Genomic DNA, 20,016 nt, shown 5'->3' with positions numbered 1-20,016 from the left:
GTTACAAAACATTCTGACAATTTTACATGGATTCTTTAATCACCTACCATGTTTGGCGGTTTCAGAAAAACAATAAATATACGACTGTTATTTTTTTCTAAGAAGGGTGGCAATCCTATTTAACACACACATTTACTACCTGCTTTGTTTAAGAGTTGAATGTGTGTTGGAGGCTGTACCAGGGCAGGCGTAAAAGAGGCTGTGGGGGGGATGAGTAAGTGAATGGGAGCATATATATTGCTTGGCAGGGGAGAAAATTAATACTTCCCCCTCCTTGGTAGAGGATCGGGTGGGGGCCAAAGTTGGCTTGCACTGCAGCCGTTATCTAATGTGATTTTACCAGTTAAGTTTTTCACCCCAGTAGAATTAGGTCTGGTATTCCAAGAACTGGGAAATCTGAGTTTGGAAAACAAGGCCAGTTATAATTGTGCGAAGTCCAATTACAGTTTGTAATCGGGCCCATGAGTTAGTTCTTGACCGCGCTATCCCCACTCATACAGATCTAATGGTGTACAACAAACCACGAACTGGTGTTTAATTCTATGCTACAGGGGTTTGAAGCAAACACTGACACTTTATGTGAAAGATATATCATCGGTTCTGACAAACATGAATTATTTTAACATGGCAGTTGCCCTCAGGATTGTCTACTACATGGTGCCTTGCACGTACACCAAGATCACTGTAAGCCCTTGCACTTCAGCCTTTGAGGATGTAGACATGGTCCCCAGGACTCACACCATTTACTCAAAAGTAACAGCTAGCTCATTCCTAACTTTCTACCCTCTAGTGATTGGCTGACTTTGTCAAGGGTCATTCATTATTAAGGTGGATTAGAACTGTAAATGACCTTCCTCTGTTGTGCATGTGGGGTGCATGTCCACTGAAATGTAAGGTGGTGCCTTTTCTGTGCTGTGTCCACGATGGATGTATGGGTGGATGGCACTAGTGATCTCTGGGAGTCATGTATCCAGATCATGTCCACAAGATTCACTTGGTAGTGCTGGCCATGTAATAAGAACAGATATCTGCTGAAAACAGGTACATTTTTAGAGGATCTTTTAATTGCATGTAATGTTTTTACACCATGAATTGGCGGTGCAATCACGAGCATTGTTATATCAGTTGCATCAGAGATTTGTGTCATCATTATTAGAATTCTTCAACTGTGTGTGATTTTAGAATGTGTTGGAAAAAACGTTATGTAATTGAATACCACTGGTGAGAATGAAAAATTCACTGTTAGGCATAATATGGTACTACGATCAAGGTAACAAGCAACGGTGAAAAATAAAGCTTAATAGGCTGTCTATTCCTTTCTAATGTGGTGACCTGTGAGCAACATTTATGTTGCAGAAATCACCAGGTTGATATTCGTCTATTTTTAATCGACGGGGATTAGATCTACTTTGTTCTCCAACTGTTACACATTGAAACATATTTAAAAACATTTTTTAATAACTTCTTAGGCCCGTGGTTCAAGTCTCTTCTTCTGACGTGTCTAGCAATCTGAAACCTTGCAACAGCACGTATTTGTATACAACTTATACGTCCTCTTGTTTCACTTCTTTAATTCTAATCTTCATCTCTTGACAGTTTTTCTCTTGACCACTATTGACCATGCTAGTGACAGTTGTCAAACCTTTGCAACTCCTCAAAGCATCAGATGGTGATATCTGTAACCTCAAATAAAGTGTACTGCAAGGGCACCATCAGATACCCTGCATAATTTTCATTAAAGGTTTTTGTATTTGCTGCTTTATTACATACATACTGTTCCAACATCTTACTTGCATGTTCAGTAAAAACATTGTCTTGTGGATTATATAGATTGCTTTTTATATGCAACCCTCTACTAATGGTGAAAACTTTTCCTAAATAAATTGGACATCATTGTCTGATGTAAAAACCTTTGCCAAACCTTGCATGAGAAACAAATCAGTTAGGAAATCGACCATCACTTTAGTTTCAAAGAAACATAACATATATCCATCTAAAGAATTAGCCTACCTACAATACAGTAAAACATAGATTTGAGAAAGAATATGAAAACATCCGGTACAATCAATGTCAACCTCTCCAGTGATCTTTCTGGCAGCTCAGATGACATTTTGGATGCCTTCCTACTCCTTAGATTCTTGTCTGGTGTCTTTAACACACCACACCTCTCTACCTAGAGTTCTACTTCACTATCTGTCAACTGCCACCAGTGTATTCCCTAGCCTTTTCTTATTCAGCATCATCCCTCATTGTCTGACATGCACCAGTTCCACTAACATTCACCAGAGTTTTGAAGATGGAACAACTTTCTGTCCTCTTATTAAAATACCATCAATAATTGTCAAGCTGAGGGTTATTTTGGAACAATCTTGCATCTCTCAACCTTTACAATTCTCTTTTGACCAACTCAGACTGATATAATCCATTGTTTTCTGCACCACCTTGTCCTCCAGCAATTGCATACTTCACTTATTCTCATACAACTCCTTTCCTCCAAATCCACATTTGCCTCAAGACATCCCATGTCCTCTTCTAAGCCTGTATCTGCATCTTTATCTTGATCACTTGTTGAAATGGCAGTCTCAAAGACAAGTCAGGCACTTATCAGGCTTTTTGACAAAACTCACATTTGTACTTCCCAAAATGTGTATATGCCTATTTGTAATTAATCATCAACATGAATTTGTTGAAGATATACATATATTAATGATTGAATTGCTCATTGCATTTCCTTTTTTTGAACACAGAGTATTATCTCTCTTGTTGCCTCTGGATGAGCAAACCAAAAGCGACCGGGGTATCTCCCTTTTTCAATTTTTGGGATAAAGCTCCTACATTTCTATAGTCATGACAGCAACAGTTATGAAAATCCGTAATGTTGGCACAGATGGTTATAAAATAGATGCTTTGTGCAACCCTTCTTTGACTCGAGCAAATGTAATTTGCTCTTCATTCCACACAAATGTTGCACCTTTTTTAGCAATCTGGTAAGTGATTAAAGAATGGGTGAAAAACTTGAGACAAATTTTGCAATAAACTAAAAGAACCCAGAGCAGATAATGCCTGCTGTCTGGATCTTCTTCAACGTCCTGTTATAAATCCAATACATGTTTATGTCTGCTACTGAAATCAAGTGACAGGTATTATGTCAAAGTTTTACTAATTGTACACTTGTGGAGGCTCAATTTTAGACCACGTTCGAAGAGGGCTACAAAACAAACTATGATCGGCTCTCTATATCTACGTGAACACCAAGATATTGTCTTGAAATGCCAAAATGCCCCCTTTAGTAGACCATGCATTGCTTAGTGAAAGACCAAGTCCCAGGTTTAGGAGGGCCTAGCTCCTCCTTGCGCCACATTACTGTCATTTCTTTTTATGCTGTTTGCCCAAGGAGGCCAAATTCGCCTCACAAGATTTACAATGTCGCACAATTCATGCATTGTGCCACTTTGTACCCACTTTTGCCACATTATGCCTACACCAGGCATAATGTATGGAAGGGGCCATTCCCCCATTAGGGGGGCTAAAAAAGTGGCCCATTTTTTGCAGCATTTTTACACCTGCACAGAGCAAAAAAAATACATGTAGGCATTGTGTACATTACGTATTCATGCACACACTTAAGAAAACAGGTCTAGTCACTATACAAGTGCAATAAAATATATATGTGAATACCATAAAATGTGAACACGTTACCAATAGGCATGTTACGGTCTTCCAGAGAGAACTGCTCTAAAGCTGCGGGGGGCAGCATGAGCAATAAGCAAAGCTAGGCAAGGCCAGCCCAGGGCTAGAAACCAGGCACCTGTTAAATATTCAAGTAATTGTAAATGCTGACGTCTGTGTCAGGGCCGGCGTAGTACAGAAAGTAGGCCTGGTAATGTAAAGTAATGTGACCCCAATCTAGACATTAGATAGCTGAAAGGTGGCCCGTTTTTAGTAACTGTGGCAGTTTTGAACTAGTAAAGACATGATGTATGTGTGTTTTGCAAGCTATTGAAGACTGCACAGATTTGAGCTCGCAGCAGACAATGATTTGTTTCATTATCAGGGAAATCAACAGCAAAAACCGGACTAGCCGACTAAAAAAGACGACAAAACAGGCTCAAAAGCAGCCACAAATCCCAGCCCATACACTGACCCGTCAGACCAGCCAATCAGGCTCTGCCTGATTGCCCGTTAGGCCAGTCTAACCTTGTAACTGTGCCCCAGTAGTACGATGCATTTCAGGAACACGGCACCACAGAAAGGCTCAGCATGTCCTTGGGTGCTTGAACGCACGGTGTTTGATCCCCGGAGCTGCAAGCTAGCAGCAGCGAGTTCCATTTTAAATTACGAGTTAAAGAATGTCACTGGCATTAATCTCTTCTATGCAAGGATACCCCATAAATATTAATTTAATCCAGATCATCCAGTTTATTTTCAGTTTAAAGCTGTGTTGGTGACAGACGGGCTCTTAGAGAGTGGCCCTCTCAAGATTCAAGTTTTACTTGTGACGAAGCAAGTGGTGGACACTCAGAGATGAGAAGTAATCACCTGTGATCGAAGGTGTTCACTGTGAAGGTTTGAGTACGATTCATTGGACTCCAGTGCAAGTACTTCTCATGGCCGATAGATAGCGATAGAGCACTATAAAAATCAACTGAAAATGTCATAGCTGCATGTTTCTTGTTTGCTCGCTGTAATACGGAAGAGGTGATCGCCTTGAGGTCTTAGATTGCGCGTGTTATGTCCGCATATTCTCTTTGCAGCACAGTTCAAGGCTGTGCTGAAATCGCTATTCCTGACGTCAATCTTGTTTTCAAACTGAGAAAACAAAACGTTAATGTCACTTATCTCTGTCCCATCTAATGTTAGATACTCCCCTCGAAAGACGTCTTTACTGAAAACGTGCGAGCCACGGAAATGTAACCAATACCGTTTGATGCTAAAGCATTACCTCAATCTCGGGGGCCAGAATAACAAAATTTGCATTCAGAAATGCCATTGCACATTTTAGTGCACACATTCTAATTGCTTACAAGTCACATGGTAATGCAAAAATGCTATACCACCAAATATTAATTTGCCATGACTGCTAGCGCGAGCCGCACAACTATAAAAATATATTTTGAACAGCACACTATAATATACACAGTCACGCAATGACTGCACCTGATAGCATGTAGACCATAGAGTCTCCGACGTCCGCCAGAGTTTGTCAGATCATCTTTGTGACCGGAATGGCAAACCTCACCCCTTGGGCTGTTCTACCACATAAATAACATGAGGAAAGACAGAGCCCAGGTAGGGTTTAGTCACTCACAAGTAGGACCCACTACTACTAATTAATGAAATTGGGCAGGTGTTTATTATAGTTCATAACACTAGGGCCTTTTTCGCAAAGTGCCTCTGACAAACGTCTACTTGTTCCCAATCTGGTCTCGGGACCCCAGGAGGTGTGCGAAGCCTCCTCAGGGGGTCCGTGACTGCTTAGAAAATTAAATAATCTTAACACATTGGGTCCCCAGCTTTCAGTAATGACTCAGTGGTGGGTTCCCAGATTTCAATAAAAATTCTGTGGGGGTCCCCAGGTTTCAGTGATGATAAAGCGGGGATCCTCAGAAGTCAAACGTTTGGGAACCACTGGTCTAAATGATATAAGCACTCCACAAGTAACAATGGTTGTTTTCAAGTATGGCGATTGCTGAGATATAGAACATAATAAAAACATTCTAATATATTTAAGCATATTTTTTATTTCCAAGTTAATGCATCATGTGTTTGTTTACATGGTTCAGTCTGAGCCTATTATGTCCTTGCGTGGCAATAAGCTTAGGGTTTCTCAGGGCTTCTAATTCATTTGTTAATCTCGTCATTACGTGTGCGCTTCCTGCGGTCTGGGTGCGGTTTTCCAAACGCGCTTTCACTCTGTGTGCGGTCTGCAGCGCACTGTTCGCCACAGCTTTAAATTGGAAACATACTCTGTATCTCCATAAGGTCTTGATGCTGTCAAAATCTAAGCTTCCTTCATGTGCTTTAGCAACACCTTCACGATCACCACTTCAATTCGGCACTTTATAGTCTCAACCCCACAGCAGTCACATATCCGAAATTCCCCATCTTAGTGTCAATGCCCCAAGCAATCCCACAGTTGTTACATGTGTTAGCCTCTGACCACGGATCACATTTTACAAAGCAGCTCCATGTAAGGCGCCCTCTTTATTCGCCCCAATGGTTGTTATTGCTTGCTTGCTGTCCTCACTAGGACGCTCCGCCCATCGGCCTCTCAATCCCACTCGATGATGGATTTAAGGTCAGACAGCACCCTTTATCTTTCCTTTACAGCATCACATCTCAGCAGATCTCTCTCTCCATGTTACTGCTTGGGCAGATTTGAAAGATCAACTTCTGAGGTAGCATCGGTTCCCACCACAACTGTAGCTGCTCCTGCAGACAACACCTCTGAAAGACAATTTTGCGATAAACACAATCTATCTTCGTGAGGCAACATTTTCTCAAATATCTGGATCTCTTGGGCCCCAAGAGTTGCTGCCACTTTTTTTCTCTTTACAGACGGCCTTTCGTCCTTCTTTATCGCCACTACGCATAGCCACAAGAAAGCACCAGATTGCAAAAAATTGCCTCAAAATTGACCTTGTTTGTGAGAAAAGGGAGTACTCGGATAACACACTATAATTTTGCTAGGGCCTTTGTAATGGAGCTGCACACGCAGCAGAAGTCAGTATAGAGCACAAATATACTGGTAAGGGCAATTTTGTGGGAATTCCAGTGTGTGTTTTCCAGCAGATATAGGTAAACAACCACAACCCCTAAGGGATTTAAGGTATTCACCAAACATTCACAGGTATCGTCCAGATAATTTGCCACTGTGGAAACACAATATTTACTCCTATGTTTAAAGAGTGGAAATCGGGGCGGCACATCCTCTAAATTAAGGAGTTACGTTGAAAAGAATTACTTTCTGTTTAAAAACAAAAAGGGTCTTTAAATGCACCCCAGCATCACAATTCTGCATTTGAAAACATTTCCGAATGCTGAAGTGGTTGGACATATGAGTCCTTCTCCAAATCTGAAACTGTCAAATTTCCAGCAGGATTATAGGAATTCTAAAACGTCTAACTTTTTGCAGGCACCCTTTTTGTGAACGGTTTGCACATTAAATTTGTTTTACTGCATTTTTATAAATTTATAACCCTTTTAGTAAAGCAGATGTTACACAACCTTAAAGAATGGAGGTACACAAAAACCCACCTACAAAATGCATTAAATCTCATATCCCTTTACATAAGAAAATCAAATAAGCAAAATTTGTTAATAGGGCAAAAAACAATTTAACTGCTCTTCTTCACATATTTTTACATATAGATAATTTAAATATAAACATAATTCACTGTAGTTCTCCAGCTTTCCTATGCTTGTCCAGTTTTTCTTTTGATAATTGTACTGCTTCCAGCATCCAGCCATTAATTATGTCGCTATATTGTAAGAAGTTATTTTCTACTCATTACTATTAAATTGCAGAACCACTTGTGTAGACTGGAGAAAAGTCAGGGTCTTATAGAATTTGGCAGAACTGGAGTAGAGATGTAAAATCTCAGGTGTCGAGCCATGCCAAATTCATAGTTCATCTACTCTAGACTTGTTAAATGCACTAGGTTTACACCAGTGGAGCCTCTGTGACTTGGTCAATTTAAAACTCTTTCCTGGTGAACCATTTGCCAAAAGGCTGCCAGGTCACCCTGAGTGTCATCTTGTCCTACTCAGGGCGGGGCAATCATGACTCACTTACCCTGCCCAAGCCCGCCGTGCAATGCATGGTGAACACAGGCAGGGCAAAAGAGGCAATGGAACCCACACACAGGCAAAAAGCTCCTTGCACCTTGGGTTAATTTGTGTTTTTGTGCAGAAAAAACAAACCCTTACTTTAAGAGTTTACATTTTTCAGTACAATCCAATGCAGGGTGTTTAAGGGACAAAGATTTAACCAACAGTTGAAATCTACCAAAATAAAAGACGTTTTATCCGAATTTTGGAACAGTGCCTGCCTGTATTTGAATGATATACCACATGAGCTGCAAGGAGCAGTCCAAAGTTAGGTTTCAAATGAGGAGCCATATATGGCAATTAATTGGGTGAGATGTCAGTAGCTGTCTAGTCAGTGGGGACCTAGTGCCTTGACTCCCACCTAGGCATGTCCACTTTTCGAAGGGCCCTTCCTTAAATAAACCTTCTGTTACATCAGTGTGGAACATGCGCTCACTTATCAGTTTCAAGATGTTGGTCCCCCAGAGTCCAGATTAGAAGAGATTACTGCCTTTGCAGAGCCCCATCACATTTCAAGTGTAAAGGGGCAGGGGGTCAAATCCATCCTGAGAGGCATTGGAAGCAGCTCATTTAGAGAATCATTCACCTCTACAATGACCGGAAATTCAGTTGGATTAGTCCATGAAAAAGTAAAAAATGTGGCGGGTTTTTGTTAAGCAAGCACCCCTTCTCCAGCAAATAAGAGAGGTCAGCATAGGAACATGTGAACAAAAATATATTGCTTCACGAGCGGTTCAGTGTCTCACAGCCTAACTAGTTCAACACTGCCCGTGCATGCTTTTTGAAAGTCTTTTCATGTAATAGTAAAATCAAGGGGAAAAAAGTAAAATGGCTTTAATGGTTGATAGCCACTAGGTTTACTGCGAATGAAACATGTGTCTTGTCTGCTGCCTACATGCTGTGAGAGGAGAGGGGTGATATGGGTGCTGGGTGAAGCTAAACAGTCTCTTGGCCGGGGGGGGGTGGGGTGGCAATTCTGGCTTACAGTTTAAATTCATTCCACACCTAAGTCATTAGATACTTGTTTTGTCTAGGTTAAGCCACCCTTTGACAGTTGTTAGGAACTAGTGGGCCTGGTTCTGCATCCAGGTCTCTGAATCTTAATTTATCACTGAGGGCTGGGGTTTTCTGCTCACAGTGATGGTGTTTGGGATGAAGGAAAATTGAGCTTCCTTTGCAGGATGGATTTAGGCTGATTAGCCCCGAAAACAGAGGCTAATGACATGGGCAAATCGTTTCCAACTTTGACACCTCAGGTCTCAACTTAGTCCTCCTTGGGTTCTGAATCCTACAGTGGGAATGTAAGCCTGTAGTCTGATATCTCCGACCACACCTCTCTTCGCACAAATTATGGCTGCCTAAAGCGTTTGCTATCTGTAACTTAACAAACAACTGGTGTTTTGTGACTGGTCCGCTTTAAAAATGTTGCAATTAAGTAGAGATTGTGCAGATATAGGTCTGTGCTTCTTCCAATGAATAAGGGAGTCTCCTGGCCAGTCTGTGTGGTGAACACCTCTGTACACCTCGTACAAAGTGTATGCCTAGTTATCAGGCGAGGTTGTCACCTCTGCCTCGCAGAAGCATCACCTGCCAAAGTTTGAGTAGCTGCACTCTTGCCACTCAAGATCTCTGCTTACTTCGTTGAAGAGTTATGATGACACCGTGTCCGGGTGAAACAATATCTACCTGGTTAAAGAGTTCAATACCCTCGTCTCCTGAATAGCAGTGCCTGCTTTATTATTGGGTGAAAACCCCTGTTGCCCTTAAGAAACAGTACAAAGGTAGTTGTTAGTTCAGAGCAGGGCCGCTGGAATTAGGACATAATATGGGGCAGATTTGATAAAATTATGCAGCAAAAAAGACAGAATATGCAGTGAAGTGAGGCACATTGTGAAGCAGTATTACGTTTCTTTGCTGCCATTTGTACACGTTAGCACTGTATGGACAAAGGTATCAATCATCTCCTTTAGATCAGTTTAACACTTAAATATAGCACTTAGCAAATGAAAGGTGAACTGCCTCTGTGTGACAAAAGCCTGCGACTACACAACATGCATGGTAGCAGTGTAAGTAGGTTTTGGTCAATTTGAGCTAGAAACAATATTAGGTTTTTGTTAAAAGTCTGTGAATTATGAGGAAGGTGTAGCATGAGCCAAGTGCAGCAGATCCATAATTATGTGAAAAAAGTTGTAGATGCAAAACACACAGGCCCATATTTATATCTTTTTAGCGCCGTATTTGCGTCATTTTTTGACGCAAATTCGGCGCAAACTTGCAAAATACAATTGTATTTTGCAAGTTTGCGCCGTTTTTGCGTCAAAAAGCGGCGCAAATGTGGCGATAAAAAAGTGTAAATATGGGCCATAATTCCAGTGGCCCTGGTTTCGAGTGTCCATTTGTCCCACAGACAGTACCTGCCTACCCATGGGTATTGTAGTGCCATCTTTTCTCTTGTCTCACTCTCATCTCTCTCCATCTCCCTTTTTCTGCTTTCCTCTCGGTGTCCCAGTGACTGTCGGGTGAAGGTGTGGAGCTACGTGCCTGGGCTCACCCCGTGCCTCCCAAGACGGGTCCTTGCCATCAAGGGCCGTGCCGCCAGTCTACCTTGAAACGCTCCAACTTCTCTCTTTTGTCACAATCTATCCCCCATGTTTGTTCCACGTTTTATTCATTCCTTTATTTTTACGTATTCCAAACTTTGATCTTTGTACATTTCTAAAAATTATGTCTGTTTCATTCCTTATTATCCTTTTTTGTTCATACAATGTCTTAGATTCTTTTTCATTGTTGTCTCTTGTTTTCTCTTCCTTATATTGGATATCCTATTTCCTTTCTCAGCACTCATTATTTTCACGTTCCTGTTCTTTATTTACTGTTTTATCATTGTTTTTTGCTTATTCATTATTTGCTTTTTTGTTCCTTAAATCTCCTATTTTCTTTGCTCTCCCACTTTTGTTCATTTCATCCTTCTTTTGTTTCGCTCCTTCCTTCTTTCTTTCCTTCTATTGCCCTTCTGTATATTCTTCCTTTCCTCCTTTGTTCCTGCTATCATTCCTTCTGTGCTTCCTTCTCTCCCTGATTCTGTTTTCCCTTCTTCGTATCCCTTACTCCTTCCGACCTGCTCGTTGCTTCTACAATTCCTTTCTTCCTCCACTTCATCCGTTCTTGATTTCTCTCTCACTACCCTTTTTTTTATTCTGCTTACTTTATGTCTGACTGCTTAGCTTCCTCGTTCCTGCCTTTCTCCACATTTACTTTCTCTCTGTGTATGTGCCTCAGCTTGAGCTGCTAGTAAACGGTATGGGACTTTCTATATAAGTCTTTTTTTCTTTTTCTTGTTTCAAAATATTTAAAATGTTAAAAAGGTGACACTGTTTGAAAGTCCCTTACTAGTGCATTCACCTTAACATGCTTTTTTTAAAATTGCTATTGTCTCTTTATACAAACGTTTGCATGCTCAATGACATTACAGCAGAAGCAAGCACCCCATCAAAGTCACAGAACCTTGAAGAAACTACAAAAACCTGAGTGTATAAAGTGGACTGTTGTCCGTGTTCTAATCAGAAAGTGGGGCTCCTAAAGTCATAGCATTGGCCCTTCCAGGGCTTAGGTCTGTGAACGTACATTCTAGCCCAACATGCTTGAAATGGAGTTAAGCTCGGGAAGCCCCTATTTTTGGCTCGTCTTCTCACTAGCTGGAGACTCCCGGCTAACGCTTCCTCAAGTTGGAGGAGTGCTGGTCATGTCTGAATTTTCAGACTTTATCTCTGACAAGATATAGTATATTCAAATTAACCATTAAATTAAGGAAGAACTCCATCCTAAGTAAAAAAAAATCAAACGATTAATTCTAAGCAACCCACAATATTGTCAGATCACCTACCATAAATGTTTGGGCGATAGCGGGTGATTGGCCTGTGACCCTTTCTGCCTCCAGTGCATCGGGAAGATTTAGATTATCTTTCCCAATGCCTTCTGAGCAAGGTACAACCCCTCTGGCTCCACAGTTTCAGCTTTATTAGCTAATAATTAAACCAGGTTTGTTTTATTTGAAGGAAACAGTGGACAGCACTTACCTACTGTTGAATCCATGCAAGGAGAGAGCAGGTAGCTACCCTCAAGTTCATGTAGGGAAGAGTGGAATTAATTGTGGGCCTCCCAGCTACAAGGCAGTGTGGACACCGAGCGGCTACTCTTTCATGTGTCCTGAGCCCTCCAGAGTTCAGGAACAGGATGAATAAGAAGTACAAATCTAAAATTAAAATAACATATCATACATTTCTAAAACACCATTCCCGGTGGGGTAGTTTGGCACTGAATAGCCAGCTCAATGGTACTCTTTTCACAAAACTAAGAATCAAGAAAGTTTGAATGGAACTCCCAAATTTCGAACTTGCGACAAAGAGGTCAAATAAACATTCCTGCAGTGGATGTTTCAGCATTAGATCTGGCAAATAAAGCATGACTTAAAGACTGGTTAAACATGGAGGAAGGACTGCTGTTCTTTGCTCATGGTGTGACTGCTGGATCGGTTGCATGTGAACCTGCACAACCAAGAGCCTCTTTACTTGCATATAAAAATATTAGACGGATCAAAATATATTATACAATTTATATATATATAAATTGTATAATATAATTAAATTGCTTACATATTTAAAAACACTATACCATCCGTAATAGAAGAACAGAGAGCATACTGAAGATTTGTTTAGGATCAGACACACTATTCCTTGCAAACATATTTGTCAGATAACAATGCACACAAACTTTATTGGACGCTTTCTCAGCTCCACGCCATGTAATAGGCTAAGAAGAAAAAAAGAATGAAATGGACAAAACGAATGAGGAATAAAATAAACAGAGAAGACAGACTAGTCATTTACAGGTTTCTGCTATAGCAATCCTCCCACTTCCTCACAAGCGACTACGCATTCTCCATTAATTTATTGTTGATATTGCATAGTGCTACAAGTTAGCAGAGACCATAGAATTCAGGTAAATGTAGTCATTTGCAAAACTGGAGGTGAAAGTACGATGTCTGGGGTTTAAGTTTAAATTAAAATAATATGCATGCTCCTTGTGCATAGTACTGTATTAGTCGTTTCAGCTATTTCACAATAAACTGCTCGATTAAATGTGCTAAAAGCTATCTGGCTTAATCAAAGCGTACCTTTTCTAACATAAAATTTCCTGCTAGAAACCCCTTCCTTTGCCATCTATGCTCCCTGACTATGCCGCTCCAGGCTACAGCTGCTTGCCTCCAACACATCCACATACCTGCTTGCACACTGCCCGCTACGTCATAACTGTGCCTCATATTGTATTTTACTTTGGCAGTAGTCAAATTTCCAGATATTGGCTTCATGCCAAAGACTGGACTGGGGTGCTGTGTAAACACCACCTGATGTTATAGTAACCCTTATTAAGCACCTAGAGTCACGCATAGGTCTTTGAACATCGGGGTTTAGCAATTACCAAAGCACTCGATTAAAATAGCCATATCTTGAGTGGTTAAGGAACAGTTCATAGCCCAAGAAATGGTTAGTCTTATTTTTAAGTCTCTTTGTCCTTAATCCAGAAGCCATCATACCATCACATGGAAAATCTGTATCATGTTTGCTCTGTGAACAGGGGAAACCAAGAACCCAACCCCCATCCCTGGGATAGCCCAGTCTGTCTCATACACATACCACTCTCTGAAGAAGAGCCCACCAGCCCTGCTCACCTGTTAATATATGTCTCCCTAAAGCATTGCCAATGCCTGAGTCAGGCCACAGCACTTTCCCCGTCAGGTGCCTCATGCCTTTGCTTCCAACTAACCCACTGCGTATTGCTGCGCTTCAACCATCTCCATGTTTGTGTTCACCATCCTGCCCCTGGTCTATATCTGTCTTCAAATCCTTTTCTTTTCCCATCTGGTTCACCACGCCAAGGTTCCTCCTGGCCTTGGGGAAGTATTTGTGTCTTTTCATTTCCCACTACCAAGTTCTGCCATGCTCCTTTCTGTGTAAATGTGTCTGTCAGATATACATGATAGTCTCTTTAACATTTACAGCACTGGCATTACTTATACTTAATAAGATGGAAATCACTTTCGGTGCCCACCATATATAGATAGGAGAAAAATGATGCTCATGTGTACATAGGTAGCTCCATGTACATACTTTTGTGAGGGAATAAAGAAAGAGAGTACGACATAAGCACAGAAGAACTGTCTCAGTGTCATAGCAGAAAGCTGTCAATACTAGAGGCTCTATGCACTGCTAGGGTAAATAAATTAGCTCTACTTTTAAACAACCAAGTAGATGGTAGAAAATGTAAATGCTAGGCTGTGCTCACACAAAGGTTGATTACTAAAAGCATATGCCAAGGAGAGCCAGATACTTCCCCTTGCAGCGCAAATCGAACACTCTGGCCCATATTTATGAAGCATTTCCACTGTCCATGCATCATGCATGGCAATGCAAGGACAACACAAAGGATTCAGTAATATTTACTTAGCCACGCAAAGCATGATTTGCGTGGCCTTGTCTGGCTTTGTAAAGAAATGTAATGCAAAGTACCTGCTTGCGGTGTGTAAAATTACATTTTAACTAGGGAGGCGCATGGGCATTCCCAGCATCCACCCATGGACTTTGATGCATTCCCAGATTTACAAGGATTTGTTAACTTGGAAAAGCATCAAAATGTTACCCCTGTCAACGTGAGGAGTAAGGAGGAGAAATATTTTTATTTTGCCCCAGTATTTCCTCTTTCCAAATATGCTGCATTGTGCAGTATGAATAGAAAGAGAAAAAAGCCTCTAAGGATTGTTTCAGTGTAGGAAGGATTCCCTGCACAAAACAATCCGTCCTGTAACAAAGGTATCCTTGCACAATGTTGCAAGAGTGCCTGCGTTGGCGCTAGACTGCACTCAGTGCGCTAGTGAAAAGATAGAGCCGAAATGCTCAACATCTTTGTAAACATGAAGCATTTCTGCTCTCTCCCTTTCACCCAGCACCACAACATTGCTTGCTGCCCTGCATTGCATAAACTTTTACTAAATGTGACCCTCAATAGCTCCCATTGCTCAGATGTAGAATTTAACAGGCTATAAAGTGTGTACATTGAAGAAGTGAAAAAGCATCCATCAGGTTTTAGGCAATTGGTATGATGTGAATTACTAAAAATGTAAAGTGTGTTAATTTAATTTGCCAGTTTAATCTCACTCTTCCTGGTTTGCTTCGCAGTGATCTCACTGTCAAGGTCTGGAAGTGCCGAAGATTACTCAAAGGAGCCAGTTAGGATCCGGGACAGTGCACCGGACAGCTTCTGCTGTGATGCTGCTTCTTATGTGGAGATGCTAACTGAAGACTGCTGGACCTGATGGAACATGGTGCTATATGTTGGGCATTGCTCGGCACTTAAGTAGACGTCTGGTGCCTGTATCAGGTGGAACTTTGCACAGCCGGTTCTCTGCCCACAAGCAGTGTGAACGGCATATTTATGCTCATAGCTGCCAACAACAAAAGTACTGCAATGGGTTGGTCCCCTGCTCCTTATTGACATGTTCTGAGAACTAGCAGGACAAATCAAACACTCACAGATGCCAATTTCTGTTACCAAATGAGTAAGATTTGGGAGGGTATTTATTGCTTTGTTCTTTGATTCCCTCTAAACCTCCTCTCTTGCTGGTCCTCCCTGGATATCCTGCTTGCAACTGGAAAAGTAAGATTGGTGAATCATAAGTCCAGGTAAAAAAGTTACTTTTGTTCATTAGTGCCCTAAACGTTTTCTGTTAATTTGTGCCTGCCTGTACTGGCTCCATCTTGAAACCAAACAAAGCCCATGGTTCGTGTGCCAACCACCCACCTCTCTCTGGCCGCCGTTCTGCGTGCTTTTAACAGACGATCAAACCCACCCCCCCCGTCAGAGAAGTCATTGCTGCAGCACAGCAGGTGGCCCCCAGAGATGGAGAAGCAACCTTTTTGAAAGACTATTGAAAGTAGGAACGTACTTTCTAAGCACATTTGTTTCAGACTTTCAGCACGCTGGCTTCATTGTGAGTACATGTCCCCAAGCAAAATCCATTTTGCTCCTTTCGTGTTGACCTGAATTTTCTCTGCAAAAACAGCAAAACAACAGACATTCTTCTGAATAGATTTCTGCTTCCTTTGCAACGAAAAGAAAGCCAAAAGAGCACAAAATCTTCAGCTGAAATGACAGCTGACTACAAAGATATTGAGCTCTTGTGTGAAGCTCGAATGACAGCTTCCTCTCATTGTGGGTTGAGGCGGAAGGGATGATTTTGCTTAGGGAGCTGTTCCATGTTTTGTCTGTGGGGGCGGGCCGCAAGAGATTGAGTGAGACAAACTTTGATGGGATCTAGTTACGCTCTCTGAATAAGGGTCTTTGTGTGTATTGGGTTGTGGGCAGATTGAGTGTGTGATTGGCAGATGTGGACATACACTGTATATCTGATGTGCATTATCAAAGGTGTGAGCCCACTAGAACAAGGATAATGGGGAATTGTCAGTACAAGATAGGTCTGTCTGAGCAATATTCATATGAACTTTATTAACCTTCTACTCTTTTTGGTATTTTCCGCTGAAAGTTTACTGAATTGTAGAGTTAGCCATGGTAAAAAATCATTTATGAAATTAGTTATTGTATGGTGCTGTGTGACTGGGTGGGTAACATTGCTTGCTGTTGACATCTGTATCTGAACAAATGCTCATAGTGTAGATGGGTGACAGCAAATTAAAAGGCTATCCTCCTTGATAAAGCGATAGTGGGTAATGGAAGTCAAATAGTGACCTAACTTCCTGACATAGTCCCAAGATGGCTGCCCTCAGGATGAGACTGTGCCAAATTTCTACTGGACTTGCTGTTTATTCGTTGATTTCCTGTGGTGAACCAAGTTCTTGATGATCTGAAACACTGTATTTTCTTGAAAGAGACATTTCCTCCCAGGGGTTAATTTTTAAGTGGGTTCGGCCCTTGCAACAGGAAACAGAACACCATGGAATCTGTACTCACCCCCTCATGTAAACTCACAAAGTCAGGTATATTCAGGTAAGGTTTACCCTGAGAGCTATATGGCAGAGAAATAGCGCAATTACGACTGTTTCTTTTTAACTCCTGGATTTACTGGTTAGCTTTGTACTTTTCCTATAACTGAGGCGAAGGATCAAGAGAAAGCTACGTGGCTTAAAATGTGAAGTTCTACTGGTCTTGTACAGGAATTTAATGTTCATTAGCTGTGAACCTTTGAGCTGTAGAATCTGTGGTACAAGCTTTGTTGAGGGAGGATTGGGAGGGACGATGTACGCTTTACTTAATGTGCACTGAACATAACTTGATTAAGTGTGTAAATATTGTTGAACTACTTGAATTTAATTATTGCCATCTTTGTGTGAATATGTTGCAAGTAGAAAGGGTGGCCAGGGCTCCATATTAATTATGATATACCTGAAACTCAAAAGAAGCACAATAAGATAGATCTGAAGTCCAAAAGAAATGTATTGATGTAGATTTGAAGTCCAACAAAACGCCCGAGGTAGATCTGAGACCCCACAGAATGTTGTCACCGAATAACTAAAGGTCCATAGACATACATAGGTGTAGATCATACATTCCAAAAACATGTACTGAAGCTCACTGAGATGCGCCAATGTAGATCTGTAGTCCTATAGAATTGTGTTGTGCACAGCACAGAAATGCACCGAAGTAGATTTGATGTCCAATAGTAATGTATAGAAGTAGGTATGCAGTCCCATAAAATGCCATGAAGTAGATCTGAAATTCCATAACAAATATATCAAATTAATTTTGAAGTTCTGTTGAAATGTACTGATGTAATAGATCTGGAATCTCGCAGAAACATAGCCAAGCAAATAAATAAATGTGAATTTCAGCAAAAAAAAAAAAATATATATATATAGTCCTGAAGACCAAAATAAGTTAATTAAACTTGTAGCCTAGTGACAATGAGTTGCAGTAAGTCTGAGTCCAATAAATGCAATGAAGTAGGTATTGAGTTACATAAAAATGTTTTTGTGTAGCTATAAAGTACCATTGGAAATTAGTGGCAGGCATCTAATATACAATAGAAATGCAGTGACATAGATCTGAATCCCAAAAGAAATGCATTTATCTTAAACAGAGGGCAACAATACATTTTCTTAAATTTTTTATTAAAATAATAGGGTTGGCCACCCTCAGGTAGACTATCTTTCTTGCAGATGGGGCAACACGTGTTTTACCTCATGAAGTATGTAAATATCGTTACTATAGATCTATATGTGCATGATTAAACCCTTCTTATACGTTGTGCTACCTTATCCTAAAGTCTCCTCGTACGCCTCTACCTGAGTAAATGAGGTGTGTGTGAAAATACAAAAAGACAACAACAAAGTGTGTTTGTAGTTCTTGGGATTCTGAGCTTTAGGGGGTAAGAGGGCTTGTAACCATGACAACAGTCACTGGACTATGAACGGCTGTCATGGTTACCAGGACTATGGCAGGATACATTTGTTTTGTGACCTTCCACTGCCATCCCCAGTTGAAGGGTTTAATTATATGTGTATATATATAGATGTGTATATATAGTACATGGGTGAAATGTATATATGAACACTTCTTTTCACATCGTTAAGAAAAAGAAAAAAAACAAGATGCCTTAACTGCACTGATATTTCGTCCTCTAAATGCGATGTGCACATTTGCAAAGGTGTCCTTTTCCTTAGTTTGGAAACGTTTATGATTTTCCTCATCTTCAATGTATAAATAATCATGCTGTATATATCATTTTATACTACTACTTATGGATTAATGTACATAGTGTAAGAAAGGCTATTTAAAAACCTGTGATGTACATTTTGTTTTTGTCTGGGTGCGAGGCTCCCCAATTAGTCTTAATAAATAAATTAAACGTATGCTCCTTTTAGTTGTTTTTCCTATATGGGGGTTTCAGCATTGTGTTCTAAATGGGATTTTCAGCATTGTGTTATTCTAATACTCCTCCGTTTCTTCGGGCGTGTTTAGCAACAATAATAAAGGGTCCCACAAGAACAAGATTTCTCATTGCTTTGCTTCCCCTCCTATATGCTCCAGTGGAGCACATGGATGTCAGTTCACCAAAATGCCTGGGGTAGAGAAAGTGACATAACGCCCTTTGGGCTTCACTTTCACTCGCACACGCATGCTTGCACATACACCCACATTGAGGCATGAACACTCTCTCTCTCACATAAACCCACTGTCACTCGCAAGCACGCACACAACATACATTTCAAATACTTTTTTATACTTATCTCAGCTGCCAGGCAAGGTCATATTCTATCTAACTGTACTCCATGTTTTACACTAATAGTGAATAAGCTGCTATTACTCACTATTAGTGTATTGCAAGACAAAACTCACATAAGACATAACTGCTAAGTGTAATTTCCATCACCCAATAGTGTGCTAGGCCATAACTATAAACCACCCATGACCATCTGAACAGGTATGAAGTAACTGAAGAGATCTGCAACATACCGCCGGCTAATGACATTTTACACACTTTGCTTGCGTGATATTATTCTAAGAATATATTGTATGAGTTGCTTGCTTTAGTTAACCTATTCATAAAATGTAATCAGATCTCCGCTGCAGGTTCTGTCTAGCTTCTTACAGTAGCCGCTTCTTGGCATCTCACAATGTCAATTAGGTTTGTGATGATATTAACATGCCAATAGATCTCTCCACCACTTCCCTTTCTAACATATGCCTGCTCAGAACTATGACGTTTAAAAACAATATCTCAGAATGGACAACCCAGTGAAGTAACCAGCTAAGTGTGTTATGAAACTAAATACCAAAAAGGGACCTGCAAAGCTGCTCAAAGCTGCCAGCTTACCAAAAATCGTACACTGCGTGCCTATCTCTCACACTTATTCATCCATCACCCTGCTAAGCACTGCGTTCCATGACACAGTAACTGCACATTAGTGGTCCTCATGCACAACATTGAAACCCTTCCTTTACCGGATCGAAGGACAACATCCTTAGAACTACACATCCTACATGGTGTGTGTGCTACTCTTGGTGGCAAGTGCTTCAGCACCCCGCATTTTTGTATTAAGCACAATATAAATGTTGCAATGCTATGCAACAGCAGCTGTGCCAGTGTGTGCGCACAGTGGTATTGCGATCTTCCCT

The 20,016-nt window shown here is 40.9% G+C and overlaps 1 protein-coding gene across 3 annotated transcripts in view; it reads left to right on the top strand.

Annotated features, from left to right (window-relative positions):
- The window catches only part of KIF21B (kinesin family member 21B), a 357,661-nt gene extending 338,912 nt beyond the window's left edge, over positions 1–18,749 (top strand). For 2 of the 3 annotated variants that reach the window (XM_069238887.1, XM_069238886.1), the window contains one exon: positions 10,340–10,479. In XM_069238887.1, coding sequence (XP_069094988.1) covers positions 10,340–10,439 — 100 coding nt within the window. In that variant the 3' untranslated portion in view covers positions 10,440–10,479. Of the gene's footprint in view, positions 1–10,339; positions 10,480–15,062 lie in introns of those variants that run through there. The other variant, XM_069238888.1, reaches the window with a different exon arrangement.
- Positions 18,750–20,016: the final 1,267 nt, after the last annotated feature.

Source organism: Pleurodeles waltl, chromosome 6, assembly GCF_031143425.1.
Source record: "Pleurodeles waltl isolate 20211129_DDA chromosome 6, aPleWal1.hap1.20221129, whole genome shotgun sequence".
NCBI lineage: Eukaryota > Metazoa > Chordata > Amphibia > Caudata > Salamandridae > Pleurodeles > Pleurodeles waltl.
The sequence above is the reverse complement of the archived record's forward strand: the minus strand, read 5'-3'. Positions and strand labels throughout refer to the sequence as shown.